The sequence below is a fragment of the Tamandua tetradactyla genome, chromosome 25, assembly GCF_023851605.1.
Source record: "Tamandua tetradactyla isolate mTamTet1 chromosome 25, mTamTet1.pri, whole genome shotgun sequence".
Classification (NCBI taxonomy): domain Eukaryota; kingdom Metazoa; phylum Chordata; class Mammalia; order Pilosa; family Myrmecophagidae; genus Tamandua; species Tamandua tetradactyla.
In genome coordinates this window covers 39380095-39400570 of record NC_135351.1, presented here as the reverse complement: position 1 = coordinate 39400570, position 20476 = coordinate 39380095, and the positions used below count along the sequence as shown (strand labels likewise).

The 20476-nt window shown below is 46.9% G+C and overlaps 1 protein-coding gene across 2 annotated transcripts; it reads left to right on the top strand.

Annotated features, from left to right (window-relative positions):
* Positions 1–3368: 3368 nt before the first annotated feature.
* Positions 3369–4704, top strand: CITED2 (Cbp/p300 interacting transactivator with Glu/Asp rich carboxy-terminal domain 2). Of its 2 annotated transcripts, none has more exons than XM_077143328.1 (2): positions 3369–3420; positions 3808–4704. In XM_077143328.1, exon 2 carries the CDS (start codon positions 3816–3818, stop codon positions 4617–4619), a length of 804 nt encoding a protein of 267 aa, XP_076999443.1. In that variant the 5' UTR covers positions 3369–3420; positions 3808–3815; the 3' UTR covers positions 4620–4704. The 2 variants fall into 2 exon arrangements, with proteins under 2 accessions (XP_076999443.1, XP_076999444.1); XM_077143329.1 differs by lacking the exon at positions 3369–3420 and adding an exon at positions 3644–3662.
* The last annotated feature ends 15772 nt before the right edge of the window (positions 4705–20476 follow it).

The following is a 20476-nucleotide window of genomic DNA, read 5'->3' as shown; positions in this document are numbered from 1 at the left end:
TTAGACCCCAGCTCCACTGCCGCCCCACAGGCACAGGTGCTTTCATGATAGTGGTGGAGCTGCACCTTCAGCCAGCCTTTCCCCAGCTCAGGCTTTAGCTGAGCCGTTCTTCAGCTTCCCTCTGAGGAAGTTCTCACCAGTGGGGACCCTCCTACATAACCCATCTTCCCAGACAGAGAGCCCTGTGCCCTGGGGAGACAGGCTGCAGACAGATGACGGGAGCTGCTGTTGTGCTTCTACTGGATTCTTCTATCTCCAGCCCTGAGTCACCTTCCAGAAAACCTTCCCTGAGCCCTCCAGCTAAGCTCTTCCCTTGGGTGCTACGGCATGCTATATTTCATTCATGCATGCATGCATCCATCCATCTACTCACTCACTGACCTAAAAGAATAATACATGGCCCACTTGGTTCCCCACTGGCTGAGACAAACAGGCTGGATCCCTCTTGGCTGAAGCTGCCATTTAGGGGAGAGCGAGAGGGGGCACAAAGCAGGGTGAAGGGGCAGAGAGGGATGTTGCTGTTTGGGTAGGATGGTCAGGAAGCCTCCCCCCCCCACCAAGCTAGCCACCCAGGAATAACATGAAGAAATGAAAGCATGGGCGGGCTGGCTATCTGCAGGATGCACCCTCCAGGCAGTGCTTCCCCCTGAGGGAATGGGGACCTGCCCTGTACTATCCGTTGCTCCTCCATGCAGGAACATGGGGGCGATGGAGGACAGCACAGAACCCCCTTCCAGGGTTCACAGGGCCAATGCTAGCTATAGCGACTTCCCATGCCCCTGGGCTGTAGTAACTGACCCTGACTGGCCTCCCTGCATCATCTCCATGCAGCTGCCCTGGTCTCCCAAAATCCAAAATCCATCTAATCTCATGGGTTCCCAGGCCTTCAGCCCCCTCCCACTGTCTCCAGCCAAATATCTCAGCGTGGGGACCCCCAGCCGTCTCAGGCCTTGTGCTGCCCATCTCTGCAGCAGTGGCCTGCCTTCCTCTACTCAGTCACAGGGCTCCACTTCCTCTGGTGGGAAGCCTTTCGGGATGCCCCCAGGACAGGTTCGGTGTGCATACAGTGTACCCCAGAAGACTTTGTGTTTAATTTTGTCGTGGTGTCTCTCAGAGTATGATCACCTTTCCCCTCCGTTACACCAGTTCTGTCCCGGTGGTAGCTCCAGGTATTAACTACGTACCTGGCGCTTGGGAAACTCAGCAGAGGGCCAATCTGTGCATGAAGTATGCTGTCTTCCAACGGGGAGGTCCGGAAATATTTTCCCTTTAAAGGGTGGGGGGTGGGGAGGTGACCTTTCAGAGATTTCCCAATAGTCAGTGGAGCCACTTGGAGCCGGAGCTGCAACTTTCTTTAAGGATTGCAGGGGCGATTTAGATTAGGCGTTCGAGAGTGTTGGTCCTGTCGCAAGACCCTGCCACATAGCTAAGGGAAGTAAACAACCTGTTCGGCAATTTTGGCGTTGGGGTTGGCCAATATTTTGGAATTCATTTCTTTTTTTTTCTTCTTTTTATCAGAAGCTTCCAAGCCTCTGATTCCGAAATTACACAGGTGAGGGGGCAGGGGCAGCCGGTGAGGGGAGTGGTGCAAGTAACAACGCAACGTGTTCTGTTCTGGTCTTCAAAAAGTAAATATTTTTGAAGTTTTGGAAATTATTACACACACGTTTATAAATGCTCAGGAGCCTGAAAAGGGAGAGAGAAAATTATATATATATATATATATATATATGTTTAAATTGGTAGCAAAGGGAAACACGTCAGGATTGGGTCTCCTGTGCAAATTCCTGAAAGGGGAAGATGTATCAGAATTTCCAGCCTTCAAGAAATAAAGCCTTAACAAGGGAGAAAAAAAAAAAGTCTTGTGAGCAACAAGGAGGAGGAAGGGAAAAAATAAATAAAACCAACTCGTTGTTCGCAGCAGGAAGTCTTCCGTGGCCAACGAGTTAACAAGCAACAACTCTGTACAGAAGTCCTTATTCGGAGCGCTACGCTCGGTTTTACCCCCATCCAGAGTAACATAAGAGCCCCGGGCGGCCCCACCATGGGGCTGGGGAGACAACTCGGTTTTCCCGCCTGAGAAAGGCAGCGAGCCCCACTCCGGTGTGAGGGTCTGATTTGCAAGCCCTTGAGCCCGAGGGGCGAGCCGGCTGGTCCGGCTGCGTTTGGGGGCGCAGGGCGGTGATTGCCGCCTCTCGCCCGGCTGCACAATTTTCCTGCAAACAGCCCAGCAGAGCGCGCGCGCCCGGTGCCACAGGGGACGTGCAGCTACGTGCCCACCTCCGCAGCGACTTTATTTACAAAGCGATTACCAGGTTATCTATTTGTTTTCCTTTCCCAGCTGCAGCAGCCTTCCTCAGCCTTCGAATTTCTTAATTACAAACCCGTTCGTTTCTAAATCAGCCCCTAAACCATCCGGCCGAGCCGGGAGCTTGCACACACCCCCACCTCCCGGATCAAGGGCGGCAGCAGCAGCAAGAAACTGTGTCTGTGCAAAGAGGTGGATCTGGGGACGAGGATCGCTGAGTTTGTTTACAGAGCAGAGCCGCCTCGGCTGCGATGCCAAAGCGACCCGGAGCAGCAAACGCAAACTTAGCAGAAGCCCACGTCCCCGGAGCGGCGCGCCCGAAAGCGCGGAACGGAGCGCGGAGGGGAGGCGGGCGCCGCGCTCCGTCCACCTGCAGCCGTCCCCGCCCCGCTCCGTCCTTGCTCGGTGGCGAAAACGCGTCTACGCGCACACTATCCGGATCGCGCAGCGTGTACGCGCTGCCCTCTAAAGGCACAAAGGCGGGACACGCGAGCGCGAGGGGGGAGGGGACACGATTTGCCGGTGCGTTAAAGCCCCTCACCCTCAGCCCCAGGGCGGCACGGCGTCCTCTGCAGCCCGGGAAGGTTGGGCACAGCCGGGGAGGCCGCGGGGCGCACCCCGTTTCCTGAAGAAGTGGCCAGAGCGCTAGGGGACAGAGTCGGAGCGGGCTGGGGGGACCGGCCAGGGGCGTGGCGAATCGGCCCGGGCTGGGGAGAGAGGGCCCGGCCGGGGGGTGCGGACCCGCGGAGACTGCGGAGACTGCGGGGCCTGCGCACGTGCGGCCGCCCGCGGGGCCGCGGCTCCCGGCCCGCTCCAGCGCGCTGCGCTCCGCTCCGGGTTTGCGCGCCGTCCGGCCGGGAGCTCGCCCCGCCCCCCGAGCGCCTTATATTAGGGGAGCCCGGCGCCCCCGAACACAGCTCATTGTTGGCTGAGCCGGCGGCCTCGGCGCGCGTAGGCCCGGAGCTATCGAAGGCTCGGCTCGGACCCTGGCCGCGGCCCCCGGCGCCCGGCCCGCCGCGTCCCGCACGCCCGAGCCTTATGCGCCGCTGAGCGCGCCGCGAGCCCGCCGATCGCGCCCGCGGGGCCCGCAGCCGACGCCGCCCGGACGGAAGGTGAGCCCGGGCGAGGCTGCGGGGCGGCCGGCCTCCGAGGGCAGGCTGCGCCGGGAGCGAGGCGGGGCCGGGGATAACAACAGGATGTGCGACCGCGGCCGGAGGAGGGCCGAGGCGCGCCCGGAGTTCGCGGCCCGCCCGGGGCACTTCCTCTCTTCGGCCCCTTCGGGGGGCGACGGGGGTGGGCTCGGCCACCCCGATCGCGGGAAGGGGACCGTGGAGTGGGTGCAGCGCCCGGCTCGGTGGGTGGCAGGTTGGCGGGCTCCGGGGTAACACGGGAGCCCGGCTCGCGGCAGACGTGCGCCCGGGAGGGATCCGGGGGGCCGAAGCGAGAACGGCGGGGGGCCGTGCGGCGCGGGTCTGACCGTGTGCCCCTTTCGCTCGCAGGACTGGAAATGGCAGAGCATATGATGGCCATGAACCATGGGCGCTTCCCCGACGGCACCAACGGGCTGCACCACCACCCCGCGCACCGCCTGGGCATGGGCCAGTTCCCGAGCCCCCACCACCACCAGCAGCAGCAGCCCCCGCACGCCTTCAACGCCCTGATGGGCGAGCACCTCCACTACGGCGCGGGCACCATGGGCGCCAGCGGCGGCGTCCGGCACGCCATGGGGCCGGGGACTGTGAACGGCGGGCACCCCCCGAGCGCGCTGGCCCCCGCCGCCAGGTTCGCCAACTCCCAGTTCCTGGGCCCCCCGGTGGCCAGCCAGGGGGGCTCCCTGCCGGCCAGCATGCAGCTGCAGAAGCTCAACAACCAGTATTTCAACCACCACCCCTACCCGCACAACCACTACATGCCGGATTTGCACCCGGCTGCCGGCCACCAGCTGAACGGGACAAGCCAGCACTTCCGAGATTGCAACCCCAAACACGGCGGCTCGGGCGGCACCCCCGGCGGCGCGGGCGGCAGCGGCACCCCGGGCACCCCCGGCGGCTCGGCGGGCGGCGCCGGCGGCAGCGGCGGCAGCGGCGGCAGCGGCAACGTGCCGGCCTCGGTGGGCCACGTCCCCGCTGCGATGATGCCGCCCAACGTCATAGACACTGATTTCATCGACGAGGAAGTGCTCATGTCCTTAGTGATAGAAATGGGTTTGGACCGCATCAAGGAGCTGCCTGAACTCTGGCTGGGCCAAAACGAGTTTGATTTCATGACGGACTTTGTGTGCAAACAGCAGCCCAGCCGAGTGAGCTGTTGACTGCTCGCGAGCCCCCTGGCGAGAGAAAAACCCAAGTCCCCACTTCCTCCGCGTGAATTAAAAAAAAAAAAAAAAAAAAAAAAAACCAACAAAAACAAAAAAGCAAACAAACAAATTAAAAAAAAAAACATTCCCTTAGACACAGTATCTCACTTTTCAGATCGTGAAAGGTTTGAGAACTTGGAAACAAAGTAAACTATAAACTTGTACAAATTGGTTTAAAAAAAAAATTGCTGCCACTTTTTTTCCCCCTGTTTTTGTTTCGTTTTTGTAGCCTTGACAGTCACCTCCCTTATGTAGTTGAAATATCTAGCTAACCTGGTCTTTTTTTGTTGTTTGTTTTTACTCCTGACTTCCTCACTTTCTCCAGTGCTCAACTGTTAGATATTAATCTTGGCAAACTGCTTAATCTTGTGGATTTTGTAGTTGGTTTCAAATGACTGGACTGCCTTCAGATTTCCCAGTGAAAGGAAAAATTGCATTAGTTGGTTGCATGAACTTTGAAGGGCAGATATTACTGCACAAAGTCTGCCATCTCGCTTCGTTTTTTTAACTATGCATTTGCGTACAGACTAATTTTTAAAATATGCTAAACTGGAAGATTAAACAAACGTGGGCGGAACCCTTCTGGGTGAGGAAAAGTCAGACCGGTCACTTTCGCGTTGGCTCCCCTCCCCCACCCGTGTGTACAGACAGTAATCGGGCGTGGAATGTCGTCAGTGGCAAACATTTCACAGGTTTTTATTTTGTTTCTGTCTTCAACATTTTTGACACTGTGCTAATAGTTATATTCAGTACATGAAAAGATACTACTGTGTTGAAAGCTTTTTAGGAAATTTTGACAGTATTTTTGTACAAAACATTTTTTTGAAAAAATACTTGTTAATTTATTCTATTTTAATTTGCCAATGTCAATAAAAAGTTAAGAAATACTTGTTTTCTAGATGTCATTTGGGGGTGGCTTTTTCGTTTTCTCTATTAAGTTGATCACTGTGGATGGGAGTGAGCATTCCAGAGGTTAGATTACAGGACACTGAAACAGGTCACCATGCACTTAAGCCAGAACAGGATTTAACAGAATTGGCAGAATGCTTCATTGTTACCGTTGTGGCACCTCTTATGTGGTTTCATCAAAAGCTGCGAAGTTGTCAAAAAACGTTTCTTTTAATTGCCATCAGGTTCCAGTGTACCCCAGAGTTATAAAGGTTTGTGATACTGAATCGTATAAATATCTTTTTCACATGGGGCTGGGGGGAGGATTGACTGTTTCGGTTCTGCCTGATTCAACTGCTTAAACGGAGACAGTGAGATAATACACTGCATGCTGAGGGTGGCGTTACTATAAATCTACCATTATCTCCAATGACAAATGTCTTTCTCAGCAAAAGTGCTAGGGAGAGGCATGCATTTTCGAGCTTGATCTCTGAAATAGCTTCTGACTGGTTATAGTTCTGAGAGAAAGAGGGCAGAATTCCACCTTGACGCTTTCTATTTTGTTCTATAATATCTAAAATTTCCCCAACAAGGTTGACTCAAAGGTCAAATTACAGTGTTCACAAGATGTTCCCTCTCAAGCATTCCCTGTTTTCCAGAATCCGGAGCTTTTTCTGTAACCTGCATTGGGATAGATAGGGTGATTTTATTTTTACCTGGGGGGGGGGGGGAGGTGAATATCAAGAAGTCAATAACTACAGCTAAGTGGGTATCAAGTTGTACCTTATATAATCCAGTTAAGGAAAAAGTAATGTTAAAATCTCAAATGCTGCCAGTAGAGAAGAGAATCTGATTTTGTTTCCACCTTCGTGTTTTCATGATATAGGCTTATAGGACCAACAGACCTACATTCAAGAAAAAAATATAGGCTTCTGTTGTACATAACCTATTGGGGAGGAGGAAAGAAATTTGGGTGGAGGAAAACCTTACAAATAGTACTTAAAAATAATATTTTATTTAGACTCTCACAGTCTCATCTTAAATCCCATATTTCATGATTAAAAACAGAATAAACAAGAAGAGTATAGAGTATTATATTGCGTGTGATTGACAGAAAGACTAATATAAGTAGAATTCAAATCACCTGCATTGTAGAATTCCCTTTCCAAGGTAGGTCATGTAAAATTAAGACACACCCTCCACTGGGTTTTTTTGTTTTTTTTTTTCAGTATTTGGGGTTTTGTGTTTTTTTTTTTTTTTTTTTGGTATCTCTATAATTGACACTGTTATCACAAACTATGTTCTAAATAATTTCTTGACACTACATTGAATCATTCAAAACTTTTCACTTCTTTTTAAAGCTGACCCAGATTTCCTACATTAATAGTTAAAGCTGAAGTGTTCTTCAGCTAAAACATGTCAATACTTAAATCTGCAATCAGCAGTAAATCTTCCTGGCTAAGCATTTTCACAGTAAGTTTTTCTTTTCTTTTCTTTTCTTTTTTTTTTCCAGAGGCTCAAGTGAAAAAAATATGTTTGCATACATATTAATACTGCAATTCTAGTTCTTTTTTACTTGCGCCAGGAAAGAGAAAAAAAGGCGATTGGAGGCATTGTTTTTCACATAAAGAAAGAAGCAAAAGAATTGTCTTGCCACCACCCTTCACCATTTATTCTGCCAGGGAATAAGCCACAGCACCTGCTCTGCCACTAAATTCCTCCTGCTGCTCAAAGCTGGAACACGTATGCACACGCGGGCGACTATTATTAGCTCCTGAGCCCGCCGGTGGCAGAGCAGAGGACACAAACAGAGGCTCTGGGTTAGAGCCCCATTTCTCTTCAGTCAAATACAAATGCACTCCGCCTCCCCGCCCCCCGCCCCCACTCTCTGGGACGATCTTTATTTTCTTAAAACTCTTTCTCTATCAACAATTGAGCAGATTCCCTGAGATATCTGCAGGCCTGTGAAGCAGAGAAAAATAACTCCTTGTTTGGACAACCTAATTAATGAAACCTGGAGACTGACCTAGCTCACCCGAGCTGCTGGCAGACATTTGCAAAACCTTTTTGTGGTCTAGCTTCCTACTAGGTTGCTTCTAGCATGTGGGGAAATTTGACCTCTGTACCTTGGCTGTTTTTCAAAAGAAAAGTTCCAACCCGGTACAAGAGAGCTTCTGTCCGTGAGGTTTTGCCCGCGAGTGGACGCTCCACGCTTGATTTCCAAGGGCTCTGCAATCAGCCCCAGCGCAGCCTCTTTAGCTCCACGTCAGAAGAATGAGCACTCAATAAGATCCGGACCTCTGCCTCGTGGCGGGTAAAACCCCGGTGGCAGTGTCTCTGCCGGGGCTGATGAAGACGTTACAGCCCTGGGAAGGAAGGGTCTTTGAGGAACAGTTACCTAATCACCGCGGTTTATGGGGTGCGAGGCCAGAGCGCGGGTACGAGAAGGCTGACATCTATTGGGACGTTTATGGTCGCCGTGACTTTTACTACTGTAAACGCCTGGGATGGCTATAAATTGATGTCAGCGTTAAAGGCCAGATTCTTTAGAGCAAAATATTAATCCACTCTCTATTATGGGTGTCCAGCTTTGAAACAGAAACTTTGCAGTCCCCAACCATTAGGTATTTTCGCCCCCTTGTGGAAGTTACTTAGAAGGTCAAAGGAAAGCTCTTTCCTCCGGGTTTTTTTGTTTGTTTGTTTGTTTGTTTGTTTGTTTGTTCTACTGTTTATTGCCATTGCTGAAGACTTCATTTTCTTTTTTGAAGCAAACAGCATATATTTGAGCAACGCATTTTTTTTAATCAAGAAAGATTCAAGAAGTCGCACCCTTTATGAAAATAAGAGGGTCTGACTGACTAAAGACATAATCAAGCCTACAGAGTCAAGGTTTGCCTTGTATTTCACAGCACGCTTTGGCTCGGGGATTTTCTTTTTACTAAAGTGTGACAAGCAATGGTTTGGACCAGTGCTTTAGCGTGTCACCCGTGCAGGAACACTGAGGACACTGCACCTCGACAGCGGGACGGTGGATTCGGAATAAGAGTAAATAATAGTGCAAATGATGGGATGGCGTTGGAAAGGGTGAGGGAAATATCCAGGAATGCAGAATGCAATGTTCTCAGTTGGAATGCCACCAAGCGACCAGCTCGAATCTTGTGAAAAGGTCCACAGGATCTTTCCTGACAGTGTTGCTAAAGCTAGGAGACAGCACTGTCTCAAAAACAAATACGTTTAAAATTCCAAGAATTCAAAATCCAAGACATTGGCATTTTTTCCCTCCCCAGAGGTGTCAGCACAAAAGCGTAGCTTCAGAGATGGTGTTTGTGGTTTTGGTACTGTACCACTATCATCAAAACCAGAGCTCCCAGGCAGCTGGAGGCTGAGCATCAGCTAAAGAACAATGGGTGGCACATCAAATGACTTAGGCAATGAACCCCTATTATCATCCCTTCTGTTTGTCTTTTCCCCCCAGAACAGAACGGCAATGTCAGAATTTTAATTGCAATGGCCTGGCTTAAATTACTTGACCTATTTTTACCCAGCAAGGAGAGAAATGATTCTCCCCCCTGGTAGCGCACTTGTAATTTAAATTGGGAAAAGAAATACGAGGACATTTTCTATCAAGTAATGCACTGATAATACATTGTTTTAGTTTGCCTTAGAGTAAATAAGATCCACTGCCATTTTGGCAACATTTTAAGGCACCTGAAATAAAGAAATGTTTCCCCCACTGTGGGAAATTAAACTCATAAATAATGCTAATAACTAATTTTAGATATTCCAAGAGCTGCTGGTGCAAATTTCTATATTATTCTGCTATTGATAAACACAAAAAAAGGAAAAGCTTAGAGAAATAGGGGGTCTGCTGTGTGGAGGAGTTGAATCCACGGTCCTTGGGAAACAGCCCTACAGAGCAACCCCTTCCACGCTTTCTGCAAGCAAAAAGCTTTTTAGTGGTTGGATCCTGCTCAGTATTTCCCTTCCCAAGACTAAATGCATGTAGTGTCATGGAAGTGACCCCTTGGAACAGTTGGCGGGGCCCACGGAGCGTTCAGCTTGGTCAAAGCAGGAGGCACAGAGTGAAGTCAGGCAGATGGAAAGATGAAGGACGTGTAGCACTACTCTTTGTTTCTGGAGTTGGTTTTCATTACGCTTGACTATTTGACAGATTAGTGGGGCCGGGATACAGTATGGGGTGAGGCCGAGGTTCACGTGTTTCCTGGAATTTTCCCGTAGCATCACCGTGTGCTAGACCCTGAAATCCCTCCTTTCCTTCCTTCTCCAGCAGAGTAGGTACTTGATTGCATTCGGGGTTGTCAAACAAACCAGACTAGGCATTCCGGCTCCCACCAGCTTGTGGCCAGCCAAGGCTGGCATGGAACATGCTGCAGGGGCTAAGCAAGGGTGAGTGGCTTTTGAAAAGCTAGGAATCCTAAAAGAATCCTGCAGGTCCATTCTGGAGAGTAGGGTGGTGAGCAAACTCAGATTTGAATGTAAGTCTGACTAGCATAAAATCAGATAAAGGTGTCCGAGGAAAGCCAGCCCCAGGCTGTGATATTGAAAGAAAAATTTTGAATATTGAATGTTGCATATTGTCCTAAGAATACCAGAGAGAGCTGCTTGCCAGAGTGAAGGAAATGGGTTCAGGGGCTACTGCAGCCTTTTCCCTTTTGTGACTCCCTAGGAGTGGACATAACATTTGGCATTGTGATTTCCTTAAATAAGTTGGCCACAGAGCTCTTTTTATCCCATGTGCACCTTTTTTTTTTTTTTGCTTTACCACGATTGCTATTTCAGTGCTGACAAACACATAGTATGTAAACCATGCATTAAAATCCTCAGATCACTTTGTAAACGTTGTCCGTTTAAACTTATTTGGGATAAACCTTTGCAAGAGGTCAAGTAGGATGAGGGTTGGTTCCAAGCACCCAGTTTGATATTTATTATCTTTATCCAGTATATTTAACAAGTATATGGGTGATGGAGCCAATAGTCAATTGAACTAACTGCTATGATCCTGTAGAACCTAATATCAATGTCTAAATGCTTCTAAGCTCTCCCTTCTGAAACCATGTGGTAGGCCGACACTTCTCAGTGGCTGGCAGGCAGGTCAGAACAAGAGAGGAGAGGTGAGGACAGTAACCTGCAAAAACATTCAGCTATAATATATGTAGGAAAAAATGTAAATACATATTATTTCAGCACAAGAAAATAATGAAAGACACTTCAAACTCTTCTTGGGTGGTGGGCCATGGATTCTGAGATGGTGGAAAACACTGTTTATTTAATAGATTATGTGGGACCACATCAGAGACATTTACCTTTGGAGCCAACATTTGCATTTTTGACCCCAAGTCTCCTGCAGCTGGATGCCATTACTTGAGCACCTACTATGGGCAGGGGATCCTAATAGGCACTTTACATGCAGGATCTTATTTGATTCTCACACATTCCTATGAGATACATCTCATTATTCCAATTGTAGACAAGGAAATGAACATTTAGGGAGGAAGTAAATTGTTCAAGGGCAGCACAGCCAGGGGAAGACAGTACTAGAGTGGGTTCCAGAACCAGCTGCAAAGACTGTGCTCTTTCTTATACACAATGCAGCAATTCTAGAACCAAATTACTACAATTCGTGGATGTCACAGATTGTAAAATGATCAATTTAACAACAGGGCTCCAGAAAAAGAAAGAAATGCTACCTTACAAGTCACAACACAGTAACATTCATCTATCCATACACATACATGCCACTTCTTACTGGGATTCCCAACATTTGAGTCCTCACTTTTTTCAACCCAGTCTAAAAGTCTTCCAGATTAAGATTCGTCCTGTAAAACTTCAAGTTTCAAGTCAAATGAAAGAATACCAGTGATGTGAATGTTCATTTTTTTTCCTTAATTGAATTACCAATTGCTGATGTTAAAAAAGTTCCTTGCAGAAATTAAGCCAAAGCCTTAGTAATTGTCATTTTCTATGTGTGAATTTTTAAAGTGACATCTTTTAGCTTTGCCTGTTATATATTAAATGAGACTATATATATATCTTAGAATAAAAGAAATACACTATTCAATTATTTTACACTTAAATAATATAGCCTGGATGAACTAAAGTTCCTGGATGCAGGTTTGAGCCCAACTTTTTTTGCTTTGATCTTCTATGGAGATGGAAAACTCATTCATTGATAGTTGTAGGAGAAAGACTACTAGATCAGGAATAGAAAACATGGGGTGTAGTCTTAGTTCTGCAACCAAAGAACTGTGTAATTTAATCACTGTTGGCTTAAGTTTCTCCATCAGTAAAATGAAGATGTATGTTTAAATAATACATTCTGTATTGAAATCCTCATGAAAAAAACATAAACCCATTCCTATCATTTTTCCTCTGCTAAGATGGAGTTCAACATCATAAGAGTCCTTTGAACCCTATTTCTTGCCATCCTGTTTCCATGTCTAAAGAGCGTCGTGTCTCCTAGGAACCTGGGGCTGTGCACTGGACCTGACCAGCTGAGTCAACTCTCAGAAGTCTGGAATCATCTCTGTAAACATTCCCCTTCATTGTCAAAAATGACCACAAATATTGGCTGCCGAGATGTCTCACTCAACCTGCAAGCAAATGCCAAAAACTTACTGACAACCAGATATCTTTAGCACATGCCACTTGCAAAGATAAACTGGTGAATAGGTAGCAGTTTCAGGTTCTTCCCTATTTTCTTTCAGATTAATGTTTGACTAAACTCACAAGTAGCTGACACTCAACAAACATTTGTGTTCTTGTTCTTTGCCATGCCTCTTTCTGGGTCACAATCATCATCTTATGTTTACTAATATGTATTGTCTCAGAGACCATCGTGTAAACAATGCTGAGGGAGAGGAAGCGGGCTCTCTAAGCCAGCTGTGCCACCATAAGCTGCGATTTGAGGATTTTCAAGCGGTTATGAAGCCCCTGTCTATACCCCTTTATGATTTGCACTTCCCCAACTTCCCAGCACATACAAGCCCTCTTGCTTTGCATCACCACATTCCTCTAGTTTGAGGAATCAATTCTTCAGCGAGATGAGAAACTGATAGATTAGTTGATGTTAGTTACACAAATGGAACTGTGTATATCGTAAACACAGAGCTATTCAGGAGATCATGCTTGACTTGGTCAAACAATGTTCAAGAACCACGATGAAAGCTTAGCACAAAACATAGTTCCCTGCACTGCCTGGCCACGAGGTGTCGCTGCAGGCCTGTAAGTTCTCATTTCACACTTTTCTTGCAAAGCTATGGAGGAGACTAGGGGTCCCGAGCTTCGAGAACTTGCTCCCCACCCCATTTGTTTTATTGAAACAAAATATCCCAGGTGACCTATTTAACCCTCAAAATGAACAACCTTTACAGTAAAGAAAGAAATTGTCACAGTGGTGTCGTATGCATGGCACAGGAAGGCACTTGCAGGACGCAGCCCTTCTTCCACCTTGACCTGGAAGTCTTCGTTCTCCACTTTCACCACCCCACACTGGCCCTTTCCAGGCTTCTGACCTCGCAGCAGCAGCCACAGCTGCCTATTCCTCAATCTCGGGGTTCTGGAACAATCAGACATGTGCACCAGCCCAGGCTCTGCCTGCTGCTGGACCCCCAAGCCCAGCATTTCCCAGGCTCCCCACAGTGTCCCCGGCCCAACCACCGTCCCTGCGGACCTCCACCCAAAACTCCGGAAACCTCGGTTTCTTCTCTCGTTCACCACCCACCCTACCCCCAATGGGTGAATACATTTGTAAGTTTTTGCACCCACTGTTTCTCTGCCTTCCAGTCCTGTCAGATTTTGCTTCCTCAGTGGCCACACTAATGAAACTGCAAAGCCACCTCCCCTGGCCCCAGGGCCTCCATTCCCTGGCTCCTGCTTCTGGAGTTTTCTTCACGTATGGCTTCTCAACGTGTCCATACATCCTTTGGCAATCCTCTCAGAAATACATAGCTTCTGGGTCTCCTCCCCTAAAGCTCAGCTGAACCCGCTGACCCCCTGGGGCCTGACTTCCAACGTGGAGTCAGGAAAGACAGAGCCTCTTCCTGCTGGCTCTCTCTCCAGAGCCTGCCATGCAGAGAGGAAGCCAGGCCAAAGGATGTGTCCCAGACCACAGCTTGCTCCACCTCTAGCTGCTGAATTTCCTTTGTGGTTCCACTTCCTCAGCTGATGCCCCCAACATGAGATGATATAGAGCAGAGAGTGCCATCTCCGTGGAACCTTCTGGGAATTCCTGACCCACAGAATCCATGGGCATAATGGAATGGTTAAGTTTTAAGGTAACTCTGTGTAATAGTTGGGCTCAGGTGTCAAACTGGACCAGGTGATGGTGCCCAGTTGTTTCATCAGGTAAGCACTGGCCCGACCTTTGTTGCAAGGATGTTCCAAGGCTGGTTGATAAACCAGAAGGCTTGTGTATTAAATCATCAGTCAGTTGATTGCATCTGTGGCTGATCAACTAAGGGAATGTCTTCTGCAATGAGATAATCCAATCAATTGGGTTTGTCCAATTGTTTGAAGAGTTTTAAGGGAGAAGAGAGAATTTTCACCACTTCTTCAGCCGGCCAGCCTCTCCTGTAGAGTTCATCAAAGAACTTCATGAAGTTGCCAACCTTGGGACCTGCCCTACAGATTTTGAATTCTTGCAGCCCCAAGATTGCATGAGACACTTTTAGAAACCTTGTATTTACAGATGTCTACTATTTGTTCTGTTTTTCTAGAAAATACTGACTATACACTTGGTAAATAACAATAGAAATTGAATATCATTTATCACCACCACACACATAATGTATATTGCATTTATTCCAATTATTTTTTCATTATTGCCCCCATATTAAATTGTAAGCTCCATGAGGAAATGGATTTTTGTCTGTTCTTTGTACCCAGAAGAATGTCTGTACACGGTTGATGCTTGATATCTATTTGTTGAATGGATCAATGAGTGAATGAGTGAATTTCCTTTCTTACCTTAGTTCAGACACACGTGATTCCTTAACTACACTCCAATCACTTCCTCTCTGCTGTCCTTGTCTCCATTTGACCCCCCACCACCCAGGGTCCACAATTCAGGAAGGGTGACTATTCCAAAACATAGAGCTGATGCTGCTGTTCAGGCCCAACTGGAAAGGATAATCTGAGCAGCCAGGTTTGAACCATGGACCCTGTCTCACAGTGACCTCACAGCTGGTTGGACCATAGGGGTTTGGGGATAAAGGCGAGCACATTGGATTGCCAGGAAAATTCTAAGAGACAGACATACAACAGTCAGACCACAGTGGTGCTTGAACTGAAACTGTCTATAGTTGAGGCTGTGATGGAAATGGGGGCACAGACTCACCCTGCAGAGCAGAAGTCAGCAGGAACCTGGGACACAAGTTCTGAACAAGGCAAAGACACCACATGACCCCAAGTAAAGACAGAGGAAGAAAGAAGACACAGCTGTCCTAATGGCTTTTGGGCTTCTCTATTTAGTGTCCACCAGACCCCAGTGGGATGTCCTGGGAGAAGTCCCTGGACCACTCTTGATTTCCTCCAACATGAGTACATTTGGGAAGAACACCTACCTGCTCGCATCCACTTCTCCCTCTGCCTCACCTCTACCCCTCGCTGAGGTATCCTTCAGTATCTACCTCAAGTACCTTCTCGGAGAGACCTGAGAAGACTCCCAGCTTTATGGCACACACACATTACAAAACCCACTGCTGATTTGCATTTATCATACAGTACTACAAATAGTGGGTAATAAGTGCCTCTCTTCTACTTTGGAATTATATCAATTAAGAAATTTTCAGCTGCAAGTAAAGAAATTTTGATGCTGCTTAAACCATAAGGTTCTATATTATCTTCCATGAGTCTATGGGAAGAGCAGGTCACAGGGTTGATTAATTCACTGACTTGGTACTGACAGGTTCTTCTTGTTTCTTGGGACCATGCCTGGGCTGACAGTGGGTGGCATTAGCAGAGCTCACAGGACACACAGATCCACCAATGGCCGAAAGAAAGATGGTCTTTTCTGGGACTTTTCCTTAAGGTGAAGAGAGAAACTTTTTGAGAAGAAGCATTGCTTTCCTCATGTATGACATGTCACAGACCCATTTCTAAACTAACCACTGGGATTGCTTTTACCATAGGATGGAATTACCACAATTGGCTTAGACTAATCACCTGGGGGTGGGACAGATGCTGCGTAGGTATCACCATTGCTACAACAATTAAAAGCTAAACTTATGGTTTCTGAAATCTTTGTTTCAAGGCATAGATTTTTAGCTGGATCTAAACAGGTCTAATTTTAAGTTTTCATATTTTCAAGTAAATGGTTCTTCATATAATAAAGATGTATAGTAACAAAACTGCATTATTAATCACTCGAGGCAGGTTTATCTGATATAGGTTTAAATGTCTTCTATAAAGTGACATTTGCTAATATAAATAAATATCCTCTTAAAAAGAGATACATAATCATTGTGCTTTCATTTCTAGCCCTTCACAAATCCCCTTATTAATATGATTAATAAACAATTTCACTGAACCTAGATAATCATGTACCTGGTGGCAGATGATTGATCTCAATGCAAAGTGAATAGAACCTAATATTTATGAACCAATTACTTAAAGCTACATGGTCAATTTCCATGACAAAAAGCTCTGCTCTATGTGCCAAAGCCAAAAAGAGTATAATCTTCGTCTGGCCAGATTCAAACAGGAAGAAAAGAGAGACCTAATACCTGGGAGCATCTCTTCTGTCCCCTCAGTGCTTGCCCAGCCCTCCACAAGGCGCCCCATTCTCACTCCGCTCACCTGCTTCCCTGTGAGAATTTCCAGGTCCTGCCTGACCCTGCTCCTTGGCCATGGCGAGGGTTGGGGCACCCAGGAGCCAGCACATGGGCCCAGCTGAGCCAATCATCCTACCCTACCCTCCCAGTCACAGCTGATGGGTCCAGACATAACACCTGATCCAATAAAATCCTTTCCCTGAGAGTTTTTAACTTAAGAACAGGAAGACCGAGTTTTCACCCCTCTCTAGAGGAGGAACTATAGTTGGATCACAGTGGAGCATGACTTTGAATTGTCTAGAGTTGAAGCTGTGATGGCCTTTGTGCCACAGACTCAAGCCGAAGAGCAGAGAATGTCAGCAGGGGCGTGGGACGCAGGGTGAAGAGACCACACGGCCCCAAATAAGGACAGGCGGAGAGCGAAGACGTGGGTCTCCTTGCCGGCTTTCTGGTCTACCCATTCGAAGCCCTCCAGACCCAGCTGCGGCAGTTCCCAGAAGAGACCCTGGACCGCTCTCGATTTGCTCCACCTCAAGCGACTTTGAGGAGACTCAGTCTGTGGAGACCCGATTTCCAGTTCAGTGGAAGGAGCCAGTCTGTGGGAGTAATGACAGTATGAGGGGAGAAGCAGGGACAAAAAGGGCTGTCATCTCCTGAGACCCTGAGACCTCTTTGCCTTCTGAACTTGGTGATGTGAGACAATAAAATTCCCTCTGTTCCTGACCTGGTTTGAGTTGGGTTCAGTCTTATGAAATAAAACTAGCCTGACGAATATACACTAATATTAATTTAAATTCCATATCCATAGGCTTTTTAAATATATATTTCAGTGAAATAGATTTTGGGGTGCTTCTCTTTCACATTTATACTAATTGTGGCTTAAACATGATATTTCAGTAGACAATAAGAGTTATATAAATGTGAGTGTTAAAGGTTACTGTTCCCTCCTCGGGTAAGGCTTCTCACCTCCCGGAACCAATTTCACACTGCCTTAACAACACTGGGAGGCACTGCCGGGATCTGCCTCCCCACTGAAGAACTTCCTCCATCAGTTGCAGGGGATGTGACCAGCAGACGGCCCTTGGCCCACGGTGCTCCTTCAAAACGGCCTCAGCTGAGGAGACGCACCTTGCCCAAGGTCATGTCCTTGCCCAAGGTCATGTCCTTGCCCAAGGTCATGTCCTTGCCCAAGGTCACATCCTTTCCCAGGCAGTGTGCATCCAATGGCAGATCGGTGCCTGGATAAGGGTCAATCCATCCTCTCCAGCTCAGGGCTGCTGCAAAAGGTCACTCTAGGTTTGGAGTTTCCAATGGGTAGGCTGGGGACATGATTGGGGCTGCATCACAGCTCATCCTTCTTCTGCTCAATCCTGCTTCAGCCTCTTCCTTCTGGAGATCTTTCCTCCAAAAGCTTTTGACACCCCCAATCAACCTCCATCATGCTTATCCCCACCTCAGCAGCCACTTCCCAGAGAATCCAACTTGCAATGTGATGTTTTAAAAAATTATCCAACCCTAATCATATAAGGTGGCCTGTTTAAGTTTGTTAAAGCTGCCAGGATGCACTATACCAGAAACAGAATGACTTTCAAAAAGGGAATTTATTAAATTGCAAGTTTACAGTCCTAAGGCCATGTAAATGTCCAAATTAATGGCACCAACAAGAGGTTACCTTCACTTGACAAAGGCTGATACCATCCAGAGCACCTCTGTCGGCTGGGAAGGCACATGGCTGGTATCTGCTGGGGTCTCTGGCTTCTGGACACCTATTTCAGCTGGGAAAGCACATGGTGACTTCTTCCAGCTTTCTCTACTCATTTCATAAGGCTTCCCCAGGGGGCATTTTACTTCTCATCTCCAAAGATCTCTGGCTGTGTCAGCACTAAAGCTTTTTCCAAAATGGTTCCCTCTTAAAGGGCTCCAGTAAAAAAACCCAACTTGAATGGATGGAGACACATCTTCATGGAAACTACCTAATCAAAAGTTACCACCCTCAATTGGGTGGGTCACATCATCATGGAAACAATAAAAATATTCCCACCCAGCAATACTGAATGAAGAACATGGCTTTTCTGGAGTGCACAGCAGTTTCAAATTGGCACATGGCCCTTTCAAGAAAATTGACAGATATTTAAAGTACCCCTAAATGTTTCTAGAAACCTGCTAAGCATCATAGAGGACAGAAAAGAAGTATAAGGTAGTGTGGCGATTTGAAGCTCTATGTACCCCAGAAAAACATGTTTTTAAGCTTAATCCATTTCTGTGGGTGTGAACCCATATTAGGTAGGACCTTTGAATGAGATTACTTCATTTACAGTGTGACCCACCTCAATCAGGATGGGTCTTAACCCTATAATTGGGATCCTTTATAAGCAGAATGAAATTGAGACAGTTGGAGAGAGAAAGCCAAAGGAAACAGGAAGCTGGTCATGAATGGAACTCAGAAGAGAAGGGAGAGACCAGGAGACACCGCCATGTGCCTAGCTATGTGACAAACCATCTTTGGGGATCACCAGCAGCCAGTCCCAGAACACTATAATCTTCTAGGAGAAAGCATTGCCTTGATGATACCTTGATTTAGGGTTTCTCTTTGCCTTAAAACCGTGAGCCAAAAAATTCCCATTGTTTAAACCAACCCACTGTATGGTACTTGCTTGAGCAGCCAAGGAAACTAAAACAGTATGACTTCTGTCCTTAAGGAACACACAGTCTCATTGAGGACATACATCTTTAGCAGTTGTGATGGTTAATTTCATGCTTCAACGTGGCTAGGTTATGGTGTCTAGTTGTTTGGTCAGGCAAGCCTTGGCCTGACTGTTACTGTGAGGGAATTTCTTAGATGGATTTGCATCTATAGTCAGTTATTTGCATCTACAGCTGATTGCATCTACAGTCAACAAGATACATTTCATCAGTTTTAGCAAACTGAAACAGGTGGTGACAGTGTCTACAATAATACTTCACCTATACAAGGCTCTATTGTCCTCAGCATTGGTTTATTTGATCTTCACCTCATCCTGAGAGGTGAGAAAGGTTGATATCATTGTACCATCTTTCAGAGATGGAAGAATGAGGGTCCAGATGCCTAAGAATTAAAGCTGGGATTGAAATGGACGTTCCTTTTTCCCATTGCAGCCCTACACACTCTTAGGCTTTGAATGGAGCCTTCATGGGGTTCTGTCTCAAGGCTGCAGTGGAGAGTTATAGTTTGTGTTGGTTACAAGGGAATGCATATTTTCACTTCTAGCAGCAGAATTAGTTTGGACTTCAGTCAAGCTTAATCAAGCAGAATTTGTATTATTGCACACTTCACTCCAAAATGAAGCATTGGACTATAAACTTAGAATAAAAACAAAGTAAAATCTGTCCAACTAATCACACCCATATTTGAATTGACAAATATGTTCCTCATGTTTTAGATAATAAATATCTAACTCCTATCTAGGGTATGGTTTGCAATTACAAAGTTCCCTAGGAAATTAAAATTACAGTCTATCAGAAGATCTTTTCTTTTCTACAACACAGCATTCTACTTTTAACTAGATTCGATTATTTTGGCATCTATACTGGCTGCTCCTGCTCCTGGGGAAGAGAGGGTGTGGGTGAAGCTGACAGGAGAAGGAGTTACGCTGTCACCCAGCAGGGCATCTTTCAACTCAAATCAGCTTGCTCTCCCATTTGTGTCTTTAACCAGCATATGGCAAAAGTATCAGCATGTTTTCTTTTCCATTCCTGAATGAATCAAGGTCATCATGTATGCAGCCATCATACTGTAAGGATGATTCTGCAGGATGATTTGATTTCCTATTCTGCTGTCTCCTCTTAGCTCCAACTTTATTTACATCTCATTGATTCCCAGGAATAATGTCTTTCTTACTCAGCTCCATCCTGCTCATGTGTATGATGGATCTATGTTTAATGTGTTCTGTTCTTGAGCCTGAGTCTTTCTTACTCAGCTTCCTTACTCAGTTCCATCCTGCTCGCGTGTGTGACGAAGGATCTATGTTTAATGTGTTCTGTTCTCGAACCTGAGTCTTTCTTACTCAGCTTCCTTACTCAGCTCCATCCTGCTCGTGTGTGTGATGAAGGATCTATGTTTAATGTGTTCTGTTCTCGAGCTTGAGTCTTTCTTAC